This window comes from Jaculus jaculus, chromosome 9 (genome assembly GCF_020740685.1).
Source record: "Jaculus jaculus isolate mJacJac1 chromosome 9, mJacJac1.mat.Y.cur, whole genome shotgun sequence".
Classification (NCBI taxonomy): Eukaryota; Metazoa; Chordata; class Mammalia; order Rodentia; family Dipodidae; genus Jaculus; species Jaculus jaculus.
The window spans coordinates 7490847-7508348 of record NC_059110.1 but is presented as its reverse complement, the minus strand read 5'-3'; the positions used below and the strand labels follow the sequence as shown (position 1 = coordinate 7508348).

At 49.1% G+C, this 17502-nt stretch overlaps 1 protein-coding gene across 2 annotated transcripts; it reads left to right on the top strand.

Annotated features, from left to right (window-relative positions):
• The first annotated feature begins 2224 nt into the window (after positions 1-2224).
• Mas1 (MAS1 proto-oncogene, G protein-coupled receptor) lies at positions 2225-17390 on the top strand. 2 transcript variants are annotated; one of them, XM_045159618.1, is made up of 2 exons: positions 2225-2351; positions 16049-17390. In XM_045159618.1, the coding sequence occupies exon 2, from the start codon at positions 16085-16087 to the stop codon at positions 17069-17071; it is 987 nt and encodes a 328-aa protein (XP_045015553.1). In that variant the 5' UTR covers positions 2225-2351; positions 16049-16084; the 3' UTR covers positions 17072-17390. The 2 variants fall into 2 exon arrangements, with proteins under 2 accessions (XP_045015553.1, XP_045015552.1); XM_045159617.1 differs by lacking the exon at positions 2225-2351 and adding an exon at positions 4386-4448.
• Positions 17391-17502: the final 112 nt, after the last annotated feature.

Here is a 17502-nt window from a genome sequence, read left to right as displayed (position 1 = left end):
GCCAACTGCCTTCTTCAATTGTTACATTGTTCTTGAGACAGGGTATTGCACTGAACCTGGAACTCACTGATTAGGCTACCCAAAGCAGCCATCAAGCCCCAGAGATCCATCCTTCTGTCTCCACCTCCCCGGCTCTGGGATCACAGGCATGCATGCCTGGCTTTAAGGTGGGCTTTGAAAACTCGAACTTGGGTCCTCAGGATTGCATGGCAAGTACTTTACCAACTTAACCATCTCTCCAGTGCCCCCCCTCCCACTTTCAGACTTGATGCTTGAGAAATGGGCTCTGAGCGTGAAGATCTTTACTTGGGACAGATCCAGCCCATCCCAGGGCAGGACAAGGGAGAAGAAGCCCAGAGAAGATTCCCTCAGGCTGAGGCAATTACACAGGGCTGGGAGAGTTCTGTTCTCAGGGTTTTATCTTTGACTTTTATCTGGTTACGGAGATCGGAAGACTTACAGGAGCAGAGGGCAGAGGGCGAAGCCAGTTCTGCACTGAGAGCCTGATGAGCAGAAGGACAGGACACGCAGCCTTCTTATCATGCTGGTCAAGGTTGCAAGTTCAAATTTCTAGCATACCTGAGGCCATTCTGCTCCAGAGAGTGTACCTGGCTGCCTGTCGCTGTGTCCTGCATCTGACTTCCCAAGAGAGGGTTCCTTCTGTCCCTTTTGTTACGGTTCTCAGCTCTTGCAGCTCTTTCGACTTTCTAAATCTAAGCGTAGTTCCATGCTTTGTGAAACACTTAATACTATCTTCCCACAGCCAAGGACGGACATCTAGCATTCAGCAGAGTTTGTTCCAGCCAAAGAACGCATGTCAGGATGTGGCTGGAATGTGTCAGACTTCCCTGGGTTAATGCCAAGTGAAACCCCAGTGGTAATGAAAAGTTTTTTAATTTAAGGGATGGAACTTAAAATGAAGTCTTAGGGGGGCTAGAGAGATGGCTTAGTGGTTAAGGCGCTTGCTGGCAAAGCCAAAGGACCCAGGTTTGATTCCCCAGTACACACGTAAAGCCAGATGCACAAGGTGGCACACGTGTCTGGAGATTGTTAGTAGTGGCTGGAGGCCCTGTCACCCCCACTCTCTCTCTCTATATATATATATCTGTCCCCCCCTCAAATAAATAAATACATAAATAAATAAATAGGAAGAAAGGGAGTATAGCCCTGGTCAGTCCACTTCGGGGTTCTGCCATTCTGCCACAGTCAATCCTCTGCCTCACTTCTGACAGACCCTCCTATGGAGCAGTAAGTCCATGGCGTTGCGGGCTGCTTCCTCCTCCCTTGCTCCCACCAGTTTCTCCTCGGGCCTCCTCTGCCATGATTCTCTGTCCTTTGACAAGAGCAAGGAGGTTGGGGCGTGGAGGCGTGACTTATCTCACAGGAGCGCAGCCCAGAGCTCTCCTATGAGGGAAGTCAGGGTCCCTCGTAGACTCCTCCTCAGCTCGGCCAGCACTGCCCGCTGCCTGGTCTCTCTGCACTTCTCCCCACTTCCCCCCACCCCCGGCAACCTCTTCCCACTTCTCAAGAGAATGATTACTCACAGAGACAAACCAAGCCCAGAAATAGCCAACCTATTTGTGGCTTAAATGCAACCAGTTTTATTTTTACAATGAGCTGCTGCATTTTCTCTTTGGTATAAATCACTATCTACCCCCAACGAAACTCCAGCCCCATCTGGGATAATTCCTGTTTCGTTTGAGGTGCCAATTAGTCACCAGACAATTGGCACCTGCCCCCACCCACTCCCTCTGGGGGATGGCAGCACCCCTGCCAGCATTCCCCCTGCCACCCTGGACACTCTCCCTGGCCGTGTGGCCACCGCAGCTGCCCGCTGGTTTGTCCCCCATTCACCTGGCGATGGGTGTCAATCTCCAGACTGGGTGCGTTGTTCGTTGCCGGAGTGAGCAGATCTCTCTGTTCCCTTAGGATCTGGAACAAGCAAACTGGGTGACTTGGGCCCTCTGTTCTGTTGACTTAAATAATGACGTTGAAGTCTTCCCTCTCGTTGGTCACCACTCGGGGATTCACGGTACCCACAGGGACAAATGCCCACCAAATCTGGAAAGCCCGAGATCTGCGAGGCAGCACATGCGGACAGAGGAGTGAGGAGGATCTGTCTCCCCGTGCCCTTCCCCATCCCTCCCTCTCCCCCACCCCCAGGGACTTCCCAGCCAGCCTGCCAGCTCTCGGCTCTCTCCTGTCTCTCCCTGTCCTTTCCCTCCATGGACTCTCTTTTCCTGCTTGCAGCTCCCCTTCACAGGTTTGCTTTGCAGTCTCTCAGTCTCCTCTGGGAAGCCTGAAGTTCCGCAGCAAGCTGGCCTTCTCCTCCCTTGGAACACGGAAACCAGGTAATGAGAATGCACTCACCTCTCCCAGCCAGAGCTCACTGACTCTTGTTCATGCATCCATCCATCCATCCATCCATCCATCCATCCATCCATCCATCCATCCATCCATCCATCCATCCATCCATCTGTTGGCCTTTGTGCGCTGCCCTGACTTTCATTGCCTTCTGCATGAGGTCTTCAGGGAAAATGAGTCCCTCCAGGTCTCCTGTCCCCCCAGAGGACTGAGTCCCGCTGGCTTCCTGCACAGCAGTTTGGCTCCTGCGCTTTGGTCCAGCTGCTGTGGGATCGGCTGAAGCAGAGAGAGCTTCGGGAGCTTGTACAAGGTTTGAGCTTCTGCTTTCCCTCTGCATCTGGAATGGCCTTCTCGCCCCTTTGATCTAACGGGTCCCAGGGCCATGGCTGCTTCACCATGGTGACAGGAAGCATCTCCCTGAAGCAGGGATGTGTGGCCAGGAGTGGAGGGAGGATGGCTCTTCACCAGGGGCCAGGCCACCTGAGATGGAGGTAACCCAGGGTTCTTCTGCTCAGCTTTACCTGGGGTCCTTTGAGAAAAGTGGGTAAGGGTCAAGAGAAAAGCCATTCCATGTCGTGTTCCTACCTTCCTGGGTGAGGATTTCCACGTGGCAGGAAAAACAGCTCCCATGGAGGAGCGCTTCAGCCTCGTCATGGTGAAGACACGCCCCTGCGCCTCTGGACCCTGGCTCCTGGGGTCTTTGCCGCCCATCATCTTTATTTTATTTATCTGAGAGAAAGAATGGGTGCATCAAGGCCTCCTGCCCTACAAACAAACTCCAAATGCATGTGCCTGTTTGTGCATCTGGCTTGTGTGGGTCCTGGCTAATTGATCCCGGGTCCTTTGGCTTTGCAGGCAAGTGCCTTAACTGCTAAACCATCTCTCCAGTCCAGTATCCCATCATTTTGTTTATTTTCACATTATTATTATTATTTGGTTTTTGAGGTAGGGTCTCACTCTAGCCCAGGCTGACCTGGAATTCACTATGTAGTCTCGGGGTGGCCTCAAATTCTTGGCAATCCTTCTACCTCTGCCTCCCAAGTGCTGGGATTGAAAGCGTGTGCCACAACTACTGGCTTTGTATTTTATTTTATTTATTTTTTTGAAGCCTCCCATCATTTTTGGCCCATCTTTCTGCACTAAATTGGGCATGCCACTCTGGCTAAGGGATTGTAGGAAGGAAATGAATGTTTAATTATTTATTCATATGCCCCATTGTGTGGGTCTAGATATACATCTCCCTTAATCCTAGTAACCCCTTTTTTTGAGATAGGTTCTCACTCTAACCTAGGCTGACCTGGAATCCACTATGTATAGTCTTGGGCTGGCCTGGAAGTCACAGTGATCCTACTACCTCGACCTCCCCAGTGCTAAGATTAAAGGTGTGCACCACCATGCCTGGCCCATAGTACCTTTGTTTTTGTTTTTGTTTTTTGCTTTTTTGAGGTAGGGTTTCACTCTAACCCAGGCTGACCTGGAATTCACTCTGTAGTCTCAGGAAGGCCTCGAACTCATGGCAATCCTCCTACCTCTGCCTCCCGAGTGCTGGGATTAAAGGTGTGCGCCACCACGCCGGGCTCCATAGTACCCTTCTGAGAGGATATTATTAGCTGATTTCACAGGTAAGAAGACCAAGTCTTTAAGAGACAGAGGTCATATGACTAGTTATGAGCTGTGCCAGGAATATGAATGCTCCTGTGTATTCTACCCTTTCATGTAGCATCTCTTGGGGACAGCTTTTTCCTTAGCCCGGGATGGCCCTGGTGACCCAAAGTGATGACCCACCTTGTGTTACCCCCCAGCGTGTCCCCACGGTGGGATCGGCGTACAGATTTTCACTTGAGTGTTTCAGCGAATGATGCCATTTGCAGCACGGCTTTTGCTGATAAGCATGGGACCATCTGCTTGGCACATCTCAAATGTTTTCAGCAGTGAGGAGCAGTACTGACTTCTGAGGCAGCCCGCAGCCAGCCTTGGGGATGCTAGGACTAGGGACCCCACAGGCTGCTGAGGTATCAAGGCCACAGGCTGCAAGGGAGTGGTCCCAGTTGTCACCTCTGACCTTTCCTGAGCCAAGGATACCAGTGAGTCTGCACCCCCCGCCACCCCGTTTGTAATTGTTCAAATGCCCTTGACTGGTGGAGCGACGTCTCCGCTGTTGGAGAAATGTCACTTGGGTGTCCGTTTCTGTGCCGATGGCTTATCGTGGCGTGTTATGTGTTTGCTGCCAGTGTGTGTTGGTGAGAACTTCCGTCTCCTCCCACCTTGGTTTTGGAAAATTTGCTTTTCTGCTGGGTGAAGTGTTCCCCGGGCATTGTTTTTTCAACTTCCACAGTGGTCTTTGTCTTCTTGACTCAAGACGGTGGGGGGAAAGAATCTGAGAACCAATTCACCGACTGGAGGGTGGGGTGGATTTTTTTTTTTTTTTTTTTTCCGAGGTAGGGTCTCACTCTGGCTCAGGCTGACCTGGAATTCACTATGTAGTCTCAGGGTAGCCTCGAACTCTCGGCGATCCTCCTACCTCTGCCTCCCAAGTGCTGGGATTAAAGGCACGCGCCACCACGCCCGGCTCGGGGGTGGATATTTTAAGGTTACTTGATGAGCAATAGAGGGATTGGGGGCTAGAAGTGTGTGGCAGGGACTGGAGTCCCCTGAGGAAAGCCTTGACTGGAAGCCATCGGGCACAGCCAGAAGCGAGCTGGATGGATTTTTTCTTTAGAGGCCACCGGTGTTTTCATTAGCTTCTGTCGCTTATGAAGTCCTGTCCAGCTCGGGGGTGACAAGATGTCCAGTAAGTCTTTGGTGTATCTTAGTACAAGTTCCCGGTCAGAGTGGGCGGGGGTAATTTGGCAAGGAGCTGCTGTCACTGTTTTGGGGTGATAGGAAGGTGGCCACACACCTGTTCCTGCAGGAATGTGGCTCAGCCTTATACCACAAACGGCCTGGGGCTGGATAACTCTCTGCTGTGCCCGGTCCTGGGTTTTTGCGGGCTAGTTAGTGAGTAGGTGTTTTAACAATCCCAAACATGGCCAGCTGTGCCAAATGTCCCAAAGGGGACAAAATCCACACCCCCTGCTTTTGAGAAGAGCGTTCTAAAAGAACTCTGGCACACACTTGAGAGGGGAACCTATCCCTGCTCCTGGGTGCAGGTGGCTCTGGTGTTGGGGTACAGGGGCGATGTGCTCCACACCAGACAGGTGTTCCTGCCCCATGCATTCCCATCAGCTCCCGTCCCTGCCATGGCAATTCCGTCTCACAGATGGGTTTCTGTTTGCCCAGGCTGCTGCACACACAGAGAAAAGAATGTACCCTTTCCTCCGGATCTGCACGCAGCGAGGTCCGGCCTAGGGTCAGGCTCTCTCTGTGGCTGCCTGGGAACAGGGGCAGGTTTTAGATGTCCACTCCTCCCTCCCTAGCTGTGTGGGTTTGCTCTCTCTCATTCCATCCCCCGCCCTTTCCTTATTCCTTTCTCCACTGCCCTCCTCCTCTCCCTAACCCTTCTCCTTCTCTTTCTCTTCCAGAGGGATATGGTGGGCCAGGGAATCTGGGGCTTACGGTGCTTAAGGGAACAGCAATGTAGAAGGGGTTGTTTGCTTCTTGGGCACTAGAGAATGCTTGAGTAAACATCTAGGTACAGCACTTAAACCCTGGCTCCTCCCTGGCTCTCCTGGCCCCTGCTGCCAGCTTGGCTATGTGTCTGTCCTTGGTGCCAGCAGGGAGAGGTGAGCACACCAGCAAGTGTGGCTGGGGCCCAGGACCCAGCTCTGCGGACCCACATCCTTCCACAGCTATAGAAAGCACCATGCTAGCCGGGCGTGGTGGCGCACGCCTTTAATCCCAGCACTTGGGAGGCAGAAGTAGGAGGATCTCCATGAGTTCGAGGCCGCCCTGAGACACAATAGTGAATTCCAGGTCAGCCTGGGCTAGAGTGAGACCCTACCTCGAAAAACCAAAAAAAAAAAAGAAAAAAAAAAGAAAAGAAAAAAGAAAAAAGAAAGCACCATGCTCGTTTTCCCTGACTTCTGGTTCATTATCTCAGTCTGGCTTTTCCACGGACTCATATCGGCAAAGAGCTGTCCAAAACCCCAGCTAGTCCATCTCCAGCTCTCCTCATGTCTCCGCCTTCCAGAAAGACATTAAAATGCCAGTTCTGTGAGGGAGCTGGGGTTCAGAAGGGCCACACCGCTTGGCTTCGGGCTTGCATCTATGAACAGTTGGATTGCAAGCATAGCTTCCAGGCCAAGCAGCCTTAGGCACAGGCGGCGGAGGTCTCCACCCTGTAATTGGAGGCGTGCAAACCCCTCTTCAAATATCTTTTTTCAATCTCTGCTCCATCTCTTGAGAGAAGGTATATCACTCCTAGAAATGAGAGTGCGGACATTCTAGAAAGTATGGGCATCACCGTAAGGGACAGGTGCTCAGGGGAAGGGCCCCAGAGGAACCCTGTGAAGAGACTTAAACAGAGCTCAGTCTCCCTAAGAAAAGAAAGAAGAGAGCGTGGCTCAAGCAGCGGTGTGGAAACAGGAAGGACCTGGCTGTTGTTCACCGTGCCTACTGTGTGCACAATTCTAGTGGGCACTCCGGCTCTGTCACACACACTCTCCTGCCACCTCATCGGTCACAACTACCTCTTACAGGCATCTGAAATTTGGGGTGGGGTGTGAAAACTCTATCTGCACAGTTTTTAAAAATAGTTTTAAATTTACTTTAATTTAACATTTTATTTTATTTGCAAGGAGAGAGAGAGAGAGAGAGAGAGAGAGAATGGGTAAGCCAGGGCCTCTAGCCACTGCAAATGAACTCCAGAGGCGTGCGCCCCTTGTGCATCTGACTTATGTGGGTGCTGGGGAGTTGAACCTAGATCTCGAGGCTTCAGAGGCAAATTCCTTAACCGCTAATCCATTTCTCCAGCCCTAAAAAATATTTTACTTATTTACTTGCATATGGAGAGAGACAGATGCAGAGAGAATGGGCCCACCAGGGTCTTCTGCCACTGCAAACCAACTCTGAATGCATCGGGCTTTATGTGGGTACTAGAGAATGTACCCTGGGTCATTAGACTTGCAGTCAAGTGTCTTAACCACTGAGCCATCTCTCTAGCCCTTATCTGTAAAGGTTAAATAAAGTCAGATGTAGAGGTTTAGTTAAAAACACAGATCTCAAGGCCAGGCGTGGTGGCGCCCGCCTTTAATCCCAGCACTGGGGAGGCAGAAGTAGGAGGATCGCCATGAGTTCAAGGTCATCCTGAGACTACATAGTGAATTCCAGGTCAGCCTGGGATAAAGCGAGACCCTACCTTGAAAAATAAAATAAAATAAAATAAAATAAAATAAAATAAAATAAAATAAAATAAAATAAAATAAAATAAAATAAAATAAAAACAGATCTCACACAATGTGGCAATGGTGCCTATGTCTCAGAAACAAAAGGAACAGTTCAGAGGCATAACAGCAAGGAGTTGTCAAAGCACAGAAACAAGATCCCTGGTTAAAATTGGCATTTATTTAGTATTATTTTGGAAAACAACTTGTTAATGTGCATTAAATCTTAGAAAATATTTATAACCTTTGATTCATGAAATCTACTTTTAGACCACATGTCTTAGGGAAATAATTAGAAATGTGCACGAAATCTACCAGCATTTATTGTGCAACCCTGGCTGGTCTGGAACCTGCTATGTGGAGCAGGCTGGTCCCGAGTTTACAGTGATCCTCCTGCCTCCTCTGGGACTACAGATGTGAGCCACCACACCTGGCATCTCACCCAGTGGTTAATGCAAAAAGTGCAAGGGATTCCTGGTCCTTCCACAGGCAAAGTCAGAAAAATCAACTCTTAGAGAAGAATCCTCGAGAACCTCCGGGAACACGGTGCCTTCAGTTCCTCAGCCAGTAAGGGTCAGTGGCTGACTAGGGCCGAAGATGGAAGCATGGGGAGGGTCTGTAAGGTCACGTCCTGTAAGCAGGACCAGGCGGGCAGCAGAGGGGACGAGCTCAGGGCAGAGCAAGAACTCTGGCTGGCAGAGAAACATCGGCCAGTGTCACAACCTCTCTGGCTTCCGGTTTTCTCTTTCTCTTTTGTGAGGTGAGGGGTCGCGTTGGCCCTGTGCTCTCCAGACATGGAGAGACTCTGGAGCCTGGCCAGATCCCTAATGCAAATCCACAGGGAGCCTCCGGGCTCGACCCCAGGGGCACTATCCAGGGTGAAGCCAGCATGAGTGGCAGGTACCCCGTTATTCATCCTTAATTTTCTTCCCAGTGAAATGGGGACAATGGTGGCTTCCTTCTCAGCCTGCAGGGTTCAAAGAGATCAAGGAGGATGCTTTAGATGCCAGCGCCCTTACCGTGGCACTCTGGTGGCCAGATGAACTCCTTTTTCCTAGGGGGCACAGCTCCATGAGGAGCAGGGAGGAGAGGGTGACGTTCTGTGACACTGACCGGTAATGATGACGCCATGTGCTCCACACTTTTCCCACTCTGCTCCAAACTGAGGTTCCCCCACACTGTACTCTGAGCACATCAAGAACCGACAGGATGAGCCAGGTGAACACACGACACTGCAATCTACAATTGCTCCATAGCAAATTATCTGCAGGGGCTGGAGGGATGGCTTAGCAGTTAAGGCGCTCGCCTGCAAAGCCAAAGGACTCAGGTTCAGTTCCCCAGGACCAACATAAGCCAGATGCACACGGGGGTACATGCATCTGGAGTTCGTTTGCAGTGGTTGGAGGCCCTGGTGTGCTCATTCTCTCTGTCTCTCTCTCTCCCTGCCTATTTCTATCTCTCTCTCTCAAATAAGTAAGTAAAAATAAAAAAAAAATTATTTGCATGTTCAAACAGAAGCCCTGCACTCCTAAAACCGGGGCTCCACAGAGACGGGAAGAGGCCCCAGACAATTCATCCTGTGAGGCAGCTCTGTGTCCCCTCACCCAGAAACTCAACCATGAGGCCTTGGTTAGCTGCTGGGAAAGGAAAGCTGACATAAAACTAGATTCTAAGCGAGGATGTTTGGGTCACTCTTCCCCCCCTGGCGTGTCCCGGCCACCCCCACACACCGCGCGAATAAGCCAGGAGACCACCAGGCAGCTTGGGGAGGAAGGGGTTCAGCGTGGGACACCAGCAAGGCCAGCGGGGCTCCAGGCTCTGCTCGGCATCTGCTATTTGGCGGGAGACACTGAAATTGGTTTTTGGTTGGGTGAGACTTACAGCGTGATTTTTAGCACTGTGTTATTTTGGTAAAAACCTACTATATGGCTGGGTGTGGTGGCGCACGCCTTCAATCCTAGCACTCAGGAGGCAGCGGTAGGAGGGTCGCTGTGAGTTCAAGGCCACCCTGAGACTACACAGTGAATTCCAGGTCAGCCTGGGCTAGAGTGAGACCCTACCTCAAAAAAAAAAAAAAACAAAAAACACACTACTACATGGCTAGAGCCCCTGGTGTGCCCATTTTCTCTCTCTTGCTCTCGTTTCTTTTTTTTTTTTTTCGAGGTAGGGTCTCACTGTAGTCCAGGCTGGCTTGGAATTCACTCTGTAGTCTTAGGGTGGCCTCGAACACATGGCGATCCTCCTACCTTGGCCTCGCGAGTATTGGGATTAAAGGCATGCGCCACCATGTCTGGTGAGAATTAGTATTTTGATTTGTTCTTGTTGTTGTGTTGTTTTCCAAAGTAGGGTCTCACTCTCGCCCAGGCTGACCTGGAATTCACTATGGAGTCTCAGGGTGGCCTCGAACTCATGACAATCCTCCTACCTCTGCCTCCCGAGTGCTGGGATTAATTCTTTGAACTGTCGTGCTAGGCTGCATTTCCTGGGATAATTCAATGAGTACTTATTGACTGCCACTGTGTACAAGAGCTAGAGATCCAGTGTATCAGTGACTTTCTTTTAAAAAATTGTTTATTGATTGGGAGCAGAGAATGGGCATGCAAAGATTTCTTGTCTCTACCAATGAACTCCAGACGCATGTGCCACTTGGTGTATCTGGCTTCATGTGGGTACCCCGGAACTGAACTCGGACCAGCAGACTTTGCAAGCAAGCCCTTTTCATCGCTGAGCCATTTCCCCAGCCCATCATTTACTTTTCCCTTTGTTATGACAAAACACCTGACAAAAGCAACTTAAGGAAGGGTGGAAGAGAGGGGGGCGGGTAGTTCAGCTCACAGTTCGAGGCTATCGTCCATCATGGCTGGAAGGCGTGGTGGCAGGAACTGTGAGGTAGCTGGTCACATTGTACCCACAGACAGGACAAAGAAGGGTGAATGCTCAGCAAGCTTTCTCTTTATTTCATCTGGGACCCAAGCCCACGGGACAGTGACACCCACATTCAGGGTGGGTCTTCCTCCCACCACGCCCAGACATGCAGTGGGTTTTTTGTTTGTTTGTTTCTTTGTTTTTTTGAGGCAGGGTCTCACTCTAGCCCAGGCTGACCTGGAATTCATCTGCAGTCTCAGGGTGGCCTTGAACTCACAGCGATCCTCTTACCTCTGCCTCACAAGTGCTGGGATTAAAAGCATGCGCCACCACGCCCAGCATATAGTAGGTTTTTATAATGTATTAATATAATAATATATTGCTAAAGTTAAACCTTTCTGGAAATACCCTCATAGATATGCCCAGCAATGTGTGTCTAAGGTGATTCTAAGGCAGAAGATGAGCTACCACATCCAGATATGGCAGACAAGTTCCACTTTTGAGGAGTTTGCTGGCATGAGACTGTTCATCTGCCTGGTCTGATATAACCAGATGCCACAGGGTAGTGGATTTTCCCATAGTCCTGGAGGCCAGAAGTCCACGAGTAATGTGTCGTCAGGTCTGGTGATGTGAGGGTGGACAAACCCCTTCTCCCTATGTCCTTTTCTTTTTTGTAAGATATTTTTATTTATTTATTTGAGAGAGAGAGAGAGAGATGGAGCTAGATAGAGAGAAAAATAGGCGCAAGTCACTGCAAATGAACTCCAGATGCATGCACCACCTTGTGCATCTGGCTTACGTGCGTCCTGGGGCATTGAACCTGAGTCCTTTGGCTTTTCAAGCAAATGCCTTAAAACAGCTAAGCCGTCTCTCCAGCCTGACATTTTCTTTTCTGAAAATGTCTTTCTTCAACTAACAAACTTCTATTGGCCCTTGAAGATCCAGCCCTGCAAGTCCTTCTAAGCTCCTGAAAACTACTGCTTGCTGGGCTTACCAGCTTTTGGCAAGACCTCCTTCACGCCACTCGCCACACTGAGTTTGCTTCAACTCTGTCTTTCCCCAGAAGTGCAGGGGACTGCTACATTATTTCTGTGTCTTTAACATTCAGTAAAATGACTTACAACTAAATGCTGAGAGAAGAAAGACAGGCTGTTCTATCTTCAGTAAGAGAAGTCTCTAAGTATAGAATGGGGTTAGGTTGGTTTGATTTAAAAAAAAAGATACAATCAGGCCTAAAATGTTCAAGCAGCTTTCTCAACTGTTTTGTGTGTGTGTGTGTGAAAAATTTTAGAAGCTTTTGGGGAAAGCAAGAAAAGTTGAATGGAAATAGAAATGGTCTTAAAGGAAAGTGTGGGACAGAGCTTCTCAGAGTACCAATGAGTAGGCTGTGAATTCGGGGTTTGGGAGTGAGGCGATGCAGGGAGGCAGGTGCCCTGTAGGCCGGAGCTCTTTCTGGAGGGCAAAGCCAAGAACTGACTGCCCTCAGTTGGGGCTAGAGGCCCCCAAGGTCTGTCTGATGTGAAGGGTGCTCCTGTCTGCTTTTCAGGAGTTCTGCTTAGGTCTGACTTTGCACTCCCAGTCTTTGATTTCACATCTGCTACCACCAAGACGCCTGAACGCTCACCTCCCTGTATGAGTGTCAGCAGTTTTGCGATGGCTGGAAGTCCGCTCTGCGTGGTGGCCACTGGTCACTCTGTCGAGCACGGGAAGCATGGCTCTTCTGGAGTGAGGCGTGCTAGGGAGCACCCTGCGTGTGGAAGACAGTACATTCCTCTTTTGTTTTTCGAGGTAGGGTTTCACTCTAGCCCAGGCTGACCTGGGATTCACTCTGTATCCTCAGGGTGGCCTCGAACTCATGGCGATCCTCCTACCTCTGCCTCCCAAAACTGCTGGGATTAAAGGCATGCGCCACCACGCCCAGCTAGTACATTCCTTTTATAATTTGTATTTTCATGTTGATGAAATGGTATCTTGAACTCATCTGGTCAAATAACATAGATAATCAAAATAAATTTCACTGTTTCCTTTTTGCCTTTTTAAAATGTAGCTGTTAGAAAAAGTTCAATTCCAGCCAGGTGTGGTGGTGCACACCTTTAATCCCAGCATTTGGGAGGCAGAGGTAGGGGGATTGCTTGAGTTGGAGGCCACCCTGAGACTGCATAGTAAATTCCAGGTCAGCCTGGCCTCTAGTGAAACCCTACCTCACCCCCCCACCCACATACACACACAAAAATGTTCATTTCCACATGTGGATCACGTTCAATTTCTTTCTTTTTTTTTCTGGAAGGTTCTCAATCTTCCTCTTTTTTTTAAGATTTTATTTTATGTTTTATTTATTTTGTTATTAGAGACAGAGAGAGGGAGAGAAAAAGAGAGAGAATGGTTGCACCAGGGACTCTAGCCACCACAAACGAACTCCACATGCATGCACCGCTATGTGCATCTGGCTTACGTGAGACCTGGAGAATTGAACCTGGGTCCTTATGTTACAGGGTCTGGTGTCACACAAATAAGACCATTGACTCACAGCATGTGAAGCAGTTTTATTGGGTAAAAAGAAAGAAAAAGAAGAAAACTGATGCATCAGGTCTGCATCCAAGAGTTTGGGAAACTCAAGATGCAGCCCTGTTCTGTTGGGAGAATCAGCTTTTATTTGAAATAACCACATGATGTTTATAGTAAAAACATGATTGGGAGTTAAACAAGGGGGAGGGGGCTATTATAAGAAGTCACAAGGTTACATAGGTCACATAGGTGGAACTGAGGCAAGAAACATTCTATGCTATGTAATCACAAAGGTATTTAAAAACAAAGAGATACAGGAAGGTCATGGTACATTGCACAGAGGGATCACCCCATTCCTTTCCCATTCCATTTTCTACCTTAGGCTTCGCAGGCAAGTGCCTTAACTGGTAAGCCATCTCTCCAGCCCTTAATCTCCTTTCTTTGAAGTAAATTTATTCTTATTTTATTAATTTGCAAGCAGAGAGAAAGATAGAGAAGAGAGCAGACAGAGAGAATGGGCATGCCAGGGCCTCTAGCCACTGCAAATGAACTCCAGATGCGTGTGCCCATTGTGCATCTGGCTTACATGAGTTCTGGGGATTCAAACCTGGATCCTTTGACTTCTCAGGTAAGTGCTTTAACTGCTAAGCCATCTCTCCAGCCCTCTATCTTTTTTTTTTTTTTTAACATCCCATTTCTAGTGGATAGTGCTGGTTATTTATTTATTTATTTATTTATTTTGGTTTTTCAAGGTAGGATTTCATTCTATTCCAGGCTGACGTGGAATTCACTATGTAGTCTCAGGGTGGCCTTGAACATATAGTGATCCTTCCTACCTCTGCCTCTCCAGTGCTGGGATTAAAGGCGTGTGCTACTATGACCAGCCGGACAGTGCTGGTTAGACCCTCTTTTATTTGTTTATTTATTTTGTTTATTTTTATTTATTTGTTTGAGAGCAACAGACAGAGAAAGAGGCAGAGAGAGAGAGAGAGAGAGAGAATGAGCGCGACAGGGCTCCCAGCCACTGCAAAGGAACTCCAGACGCGTGTGCCCCCTTGTGCATCTGGCTAACGTGGGTCCCGGGGAATCGAGCCTCAAACTGGGGTCCTTAGGCTTCACAGGCAAGTGCTTAACTGCTAAGCCATCTCTCCTGCCCTTATTTATTTTTTTTAAGACAGTGTCTTACTATGAAGCCCAGGTTGGTTTCCAACTTGTGATCTTCCTATATCTGCCTTCTAAACGCTGGGATTATAGGCCTGTGCCATCATTCTCAAATCTCCACTACCCTTTGGTATTCCAGAATGTGCCAAGGCCTCCAACCACTGCAAATGAACTCCAGATACATGTACCACCTTGTGCATCTGGCTTTATATGGATACTGGGGAGTTGAACTTGGGTCCTTAGGCTTTGCAGGCAAGTGCCTTAAACACTAAGTCATCTCTTCAGTGCAAAAGTGCTTTCTTGCAAAGCCTAAATGCCTGGATTAAATTCCCCAGTACCCACATATTCACTGTTTCTCTTTGTCTCTCAAATACATAAATAAATAAATAAATAAATAAATAAATTTTTTGTTTGTTTGTTTTATAGATAGGGCCTTGCTCTAGCCCAAGTTGGCCTGGAATTTACCATGTAGTCTCAGGCTGACCTTGAACTCATGGTGATTCTCCTATCATTGCCTCCCAAATGCTGGAATTAAAGGCATGGACCACTATGCCCGGCATAAAAACATTTTTTAAAATATATTTTTATTTATTTATTTGTATGAGAGAGGAAAAAAAGGGAATGGGTGCATCAGAGCTTCTTGCCACCACAAATGACCTTCAGATGTATGTACCACTTTATACATCTGGCCTTATGTGAGTACTGGGGAACTGAACCAGGCAGGCTTTGCAAGCAAGCACCCTTAACTGCTAAGGTGTCTTCCCAGACCCATTATGTGAAGTTCTTCTACCTGTCTGCATACAGTACCCACTTTTAGGCCCTCTGATTCCTAATTTGGGCACCATATGGCTCTCTGCAGGCTCTCAGACTGCATTTGCCCACAATATACAACATCATGTGCATCCAAAGTGACCACAGCAGCCAGGTGCATTGGCTCACCCCTATAGCCCAAGGAGTCAGGAAGTTGTGGTAGGAGGATTGCAAAGGGCTGGAGAGATGGCTTAGCAGTTAAGGCATTTGCCTATGAAGCTTAAGGACCCAGGTTCAATTCTCCAGGTCCCATTTAAGCCAGATGCACAAGGTGGCACATGTGTCTGGAGTTTGTTTGCAGTGGCTAGAGGCCCTGGTGCACCCATTCTCACTCACTCTCTCTCCCTCTAATAAATAAATAAAAATAAGATATTTTTTAAATGACCACAGAAACTTTGTCCACACATTGTTTTATGTTATATTTTGAAACAGAGTCTCACATATTCCAGGCTGGCCTCAAACTCACTTTGTTGCCAAGGATAACTTTGAATTCCTGATCCTTCTGCTCTATCCCGAGTTCTGGATTTGCAGGGTTTTAAATTTTTTATTATTTATTTGTAAGCAGAGAGAAGGAGGGAGAGAAAATGGGCATGCCAGAGCCTCTTGCTACTGCACACTCCTGATGCATGTGCCACTTTGTGCATCTGGCTTTAGGTGGGTACTGGGGAATTGAACCTGGGCCAGCAGGATATGCAAGCAAGTACCTTTAACCACTGGGCAATCTCCTTAGGCCCCTCTCTCTTCTTCTTTTTTAAAAAATATTTTTAAATATCTTTAATTTTTATTTATTAGAGAGAGAAAGAGAAAGAAAGGATAGACACACCAGGGCTTCTAGCCACTGCAAATGAACTCCATATGCATGTGTCACCATGTGCATCTGGCTTACGTGGGTTCTGGGGAGTCGAATCTGGGTCCTCAGGCTTTGCAGGCAAGTAAGTGCCTTAACCGCCAAGCCATCTCTCCAGCCCATCTCTTGTACTTTAGTTCTCCAGTCTTAATGGTTTTGTTTGACTTATTTACAGACCTTTACCTGAAGAGCCCCAGCCCGAGACCTCCCGATGGATGAGTCCAATGTCACAGGGCCAGGGTCCCTTGCTGACGAGGAGCCCATGAACACTTCAGCTAATAGAAACGCCTCCCTTGGGGCTTCACAGCCACCCATTCCCATCGTGCACTGGGTCATCATGAGCATTTCCCCGGTGGGCTTTGTGGAGAACGGGGTCCTCCTCTGGTTCCTCTGCTTCCGGATGAGGAGAAACCCCTTCACGGTGTACATCACCCACTTGTCCGTGGCCGACATCTCTCTGCTCTTTTGCATTTTCATTCTGTCCATCGACTATGCTTTAGATTACGAGCTATCCTCCGGCCATTACTACACAATCGTCACACTCTCGGTGACTTTTCTGTTTGGCTACAACACAGGCCTCTACCTGCTGACGGCCATCAGCGTGGAGAGATGCTTATCGGTGCTCTACCCCATCTGGTACCGATGTCACCGCCCCAAGCACCAGTCAGCGCTCGTGTGTGCCCTCCTGTGGGCACTCTCCTGCTTGGTGACCACCATGGAATACGTCATGTGCATCGACAGCGGGGAAGAGAGCCATTCGCACAGTGACTGCCGCGCCGTCATCATCTTCATAGCCGTCCTGAGCTTCGTGGTGTTCACCCCGCTCATGCTGGTGTCCAGCACCATCTTGGTGGTGAGGATCCGGAAGAACACGTGGGCCGCCCACTCCTCCAAGCTGTACCTGGTCATCATGGTCACCATCATCATCTTCCTCATCTTCGCCATGCCCATGCGCCTTCTCTACCTGCTTTACTACGAGCACTGGTCAGCCTTTGGGAGCCTGCACAACATCTCTCTGCTCTTCTCCACCATCAACAGCAGCGCCAACCCCTTCATCTACTTCTTCGTGGGCAGCAGCAAGAAGAAGCGCTTCAAGGAGTCTTTGAAAGTGGTTCTGACCAGGGCTTTCAAAGACGAAACGCAGCCCAGGCGCCAAGAGGACGGCGGGAACGCCACCTCCCTTGAGACTGTCGTCTGAGCACCTGTCTGGGCATCGTGGGCAGACATGGCAAAACACAGGTGGCTTTGTGCGTGCCTGGAATGAAACTGGACCAGTTTTGGAGCTCCTAGCTATGATACAGGAGGACAGCCATTCCACATGCATGAGATTGCAATTCATGACGCGGCTGTGCCCTTGTCCTGTGTTGTCTGGTGATGCCTTGGTCCCTGCTGAACCTGTCATTTCTGTACTTTCCAAAAACTCCTGCTCTTCTCAGCGCTCCGGCCACATTTTACCAAGAGCCATTGAAACTCCTGTACCGGGACGTGCGCTGAAGAGGGGAATGACAGCGTCTGTGGCCATGGAGGGAAGTGAGCTGGAGGCTTCCTGTCATCTGCTCCCTGGGTGAGCTCAGGCAAGTGGTTTGCCCTGGGGAGCCTCGGCTCCTCACTGGTGGCAAGGAAGGGGTA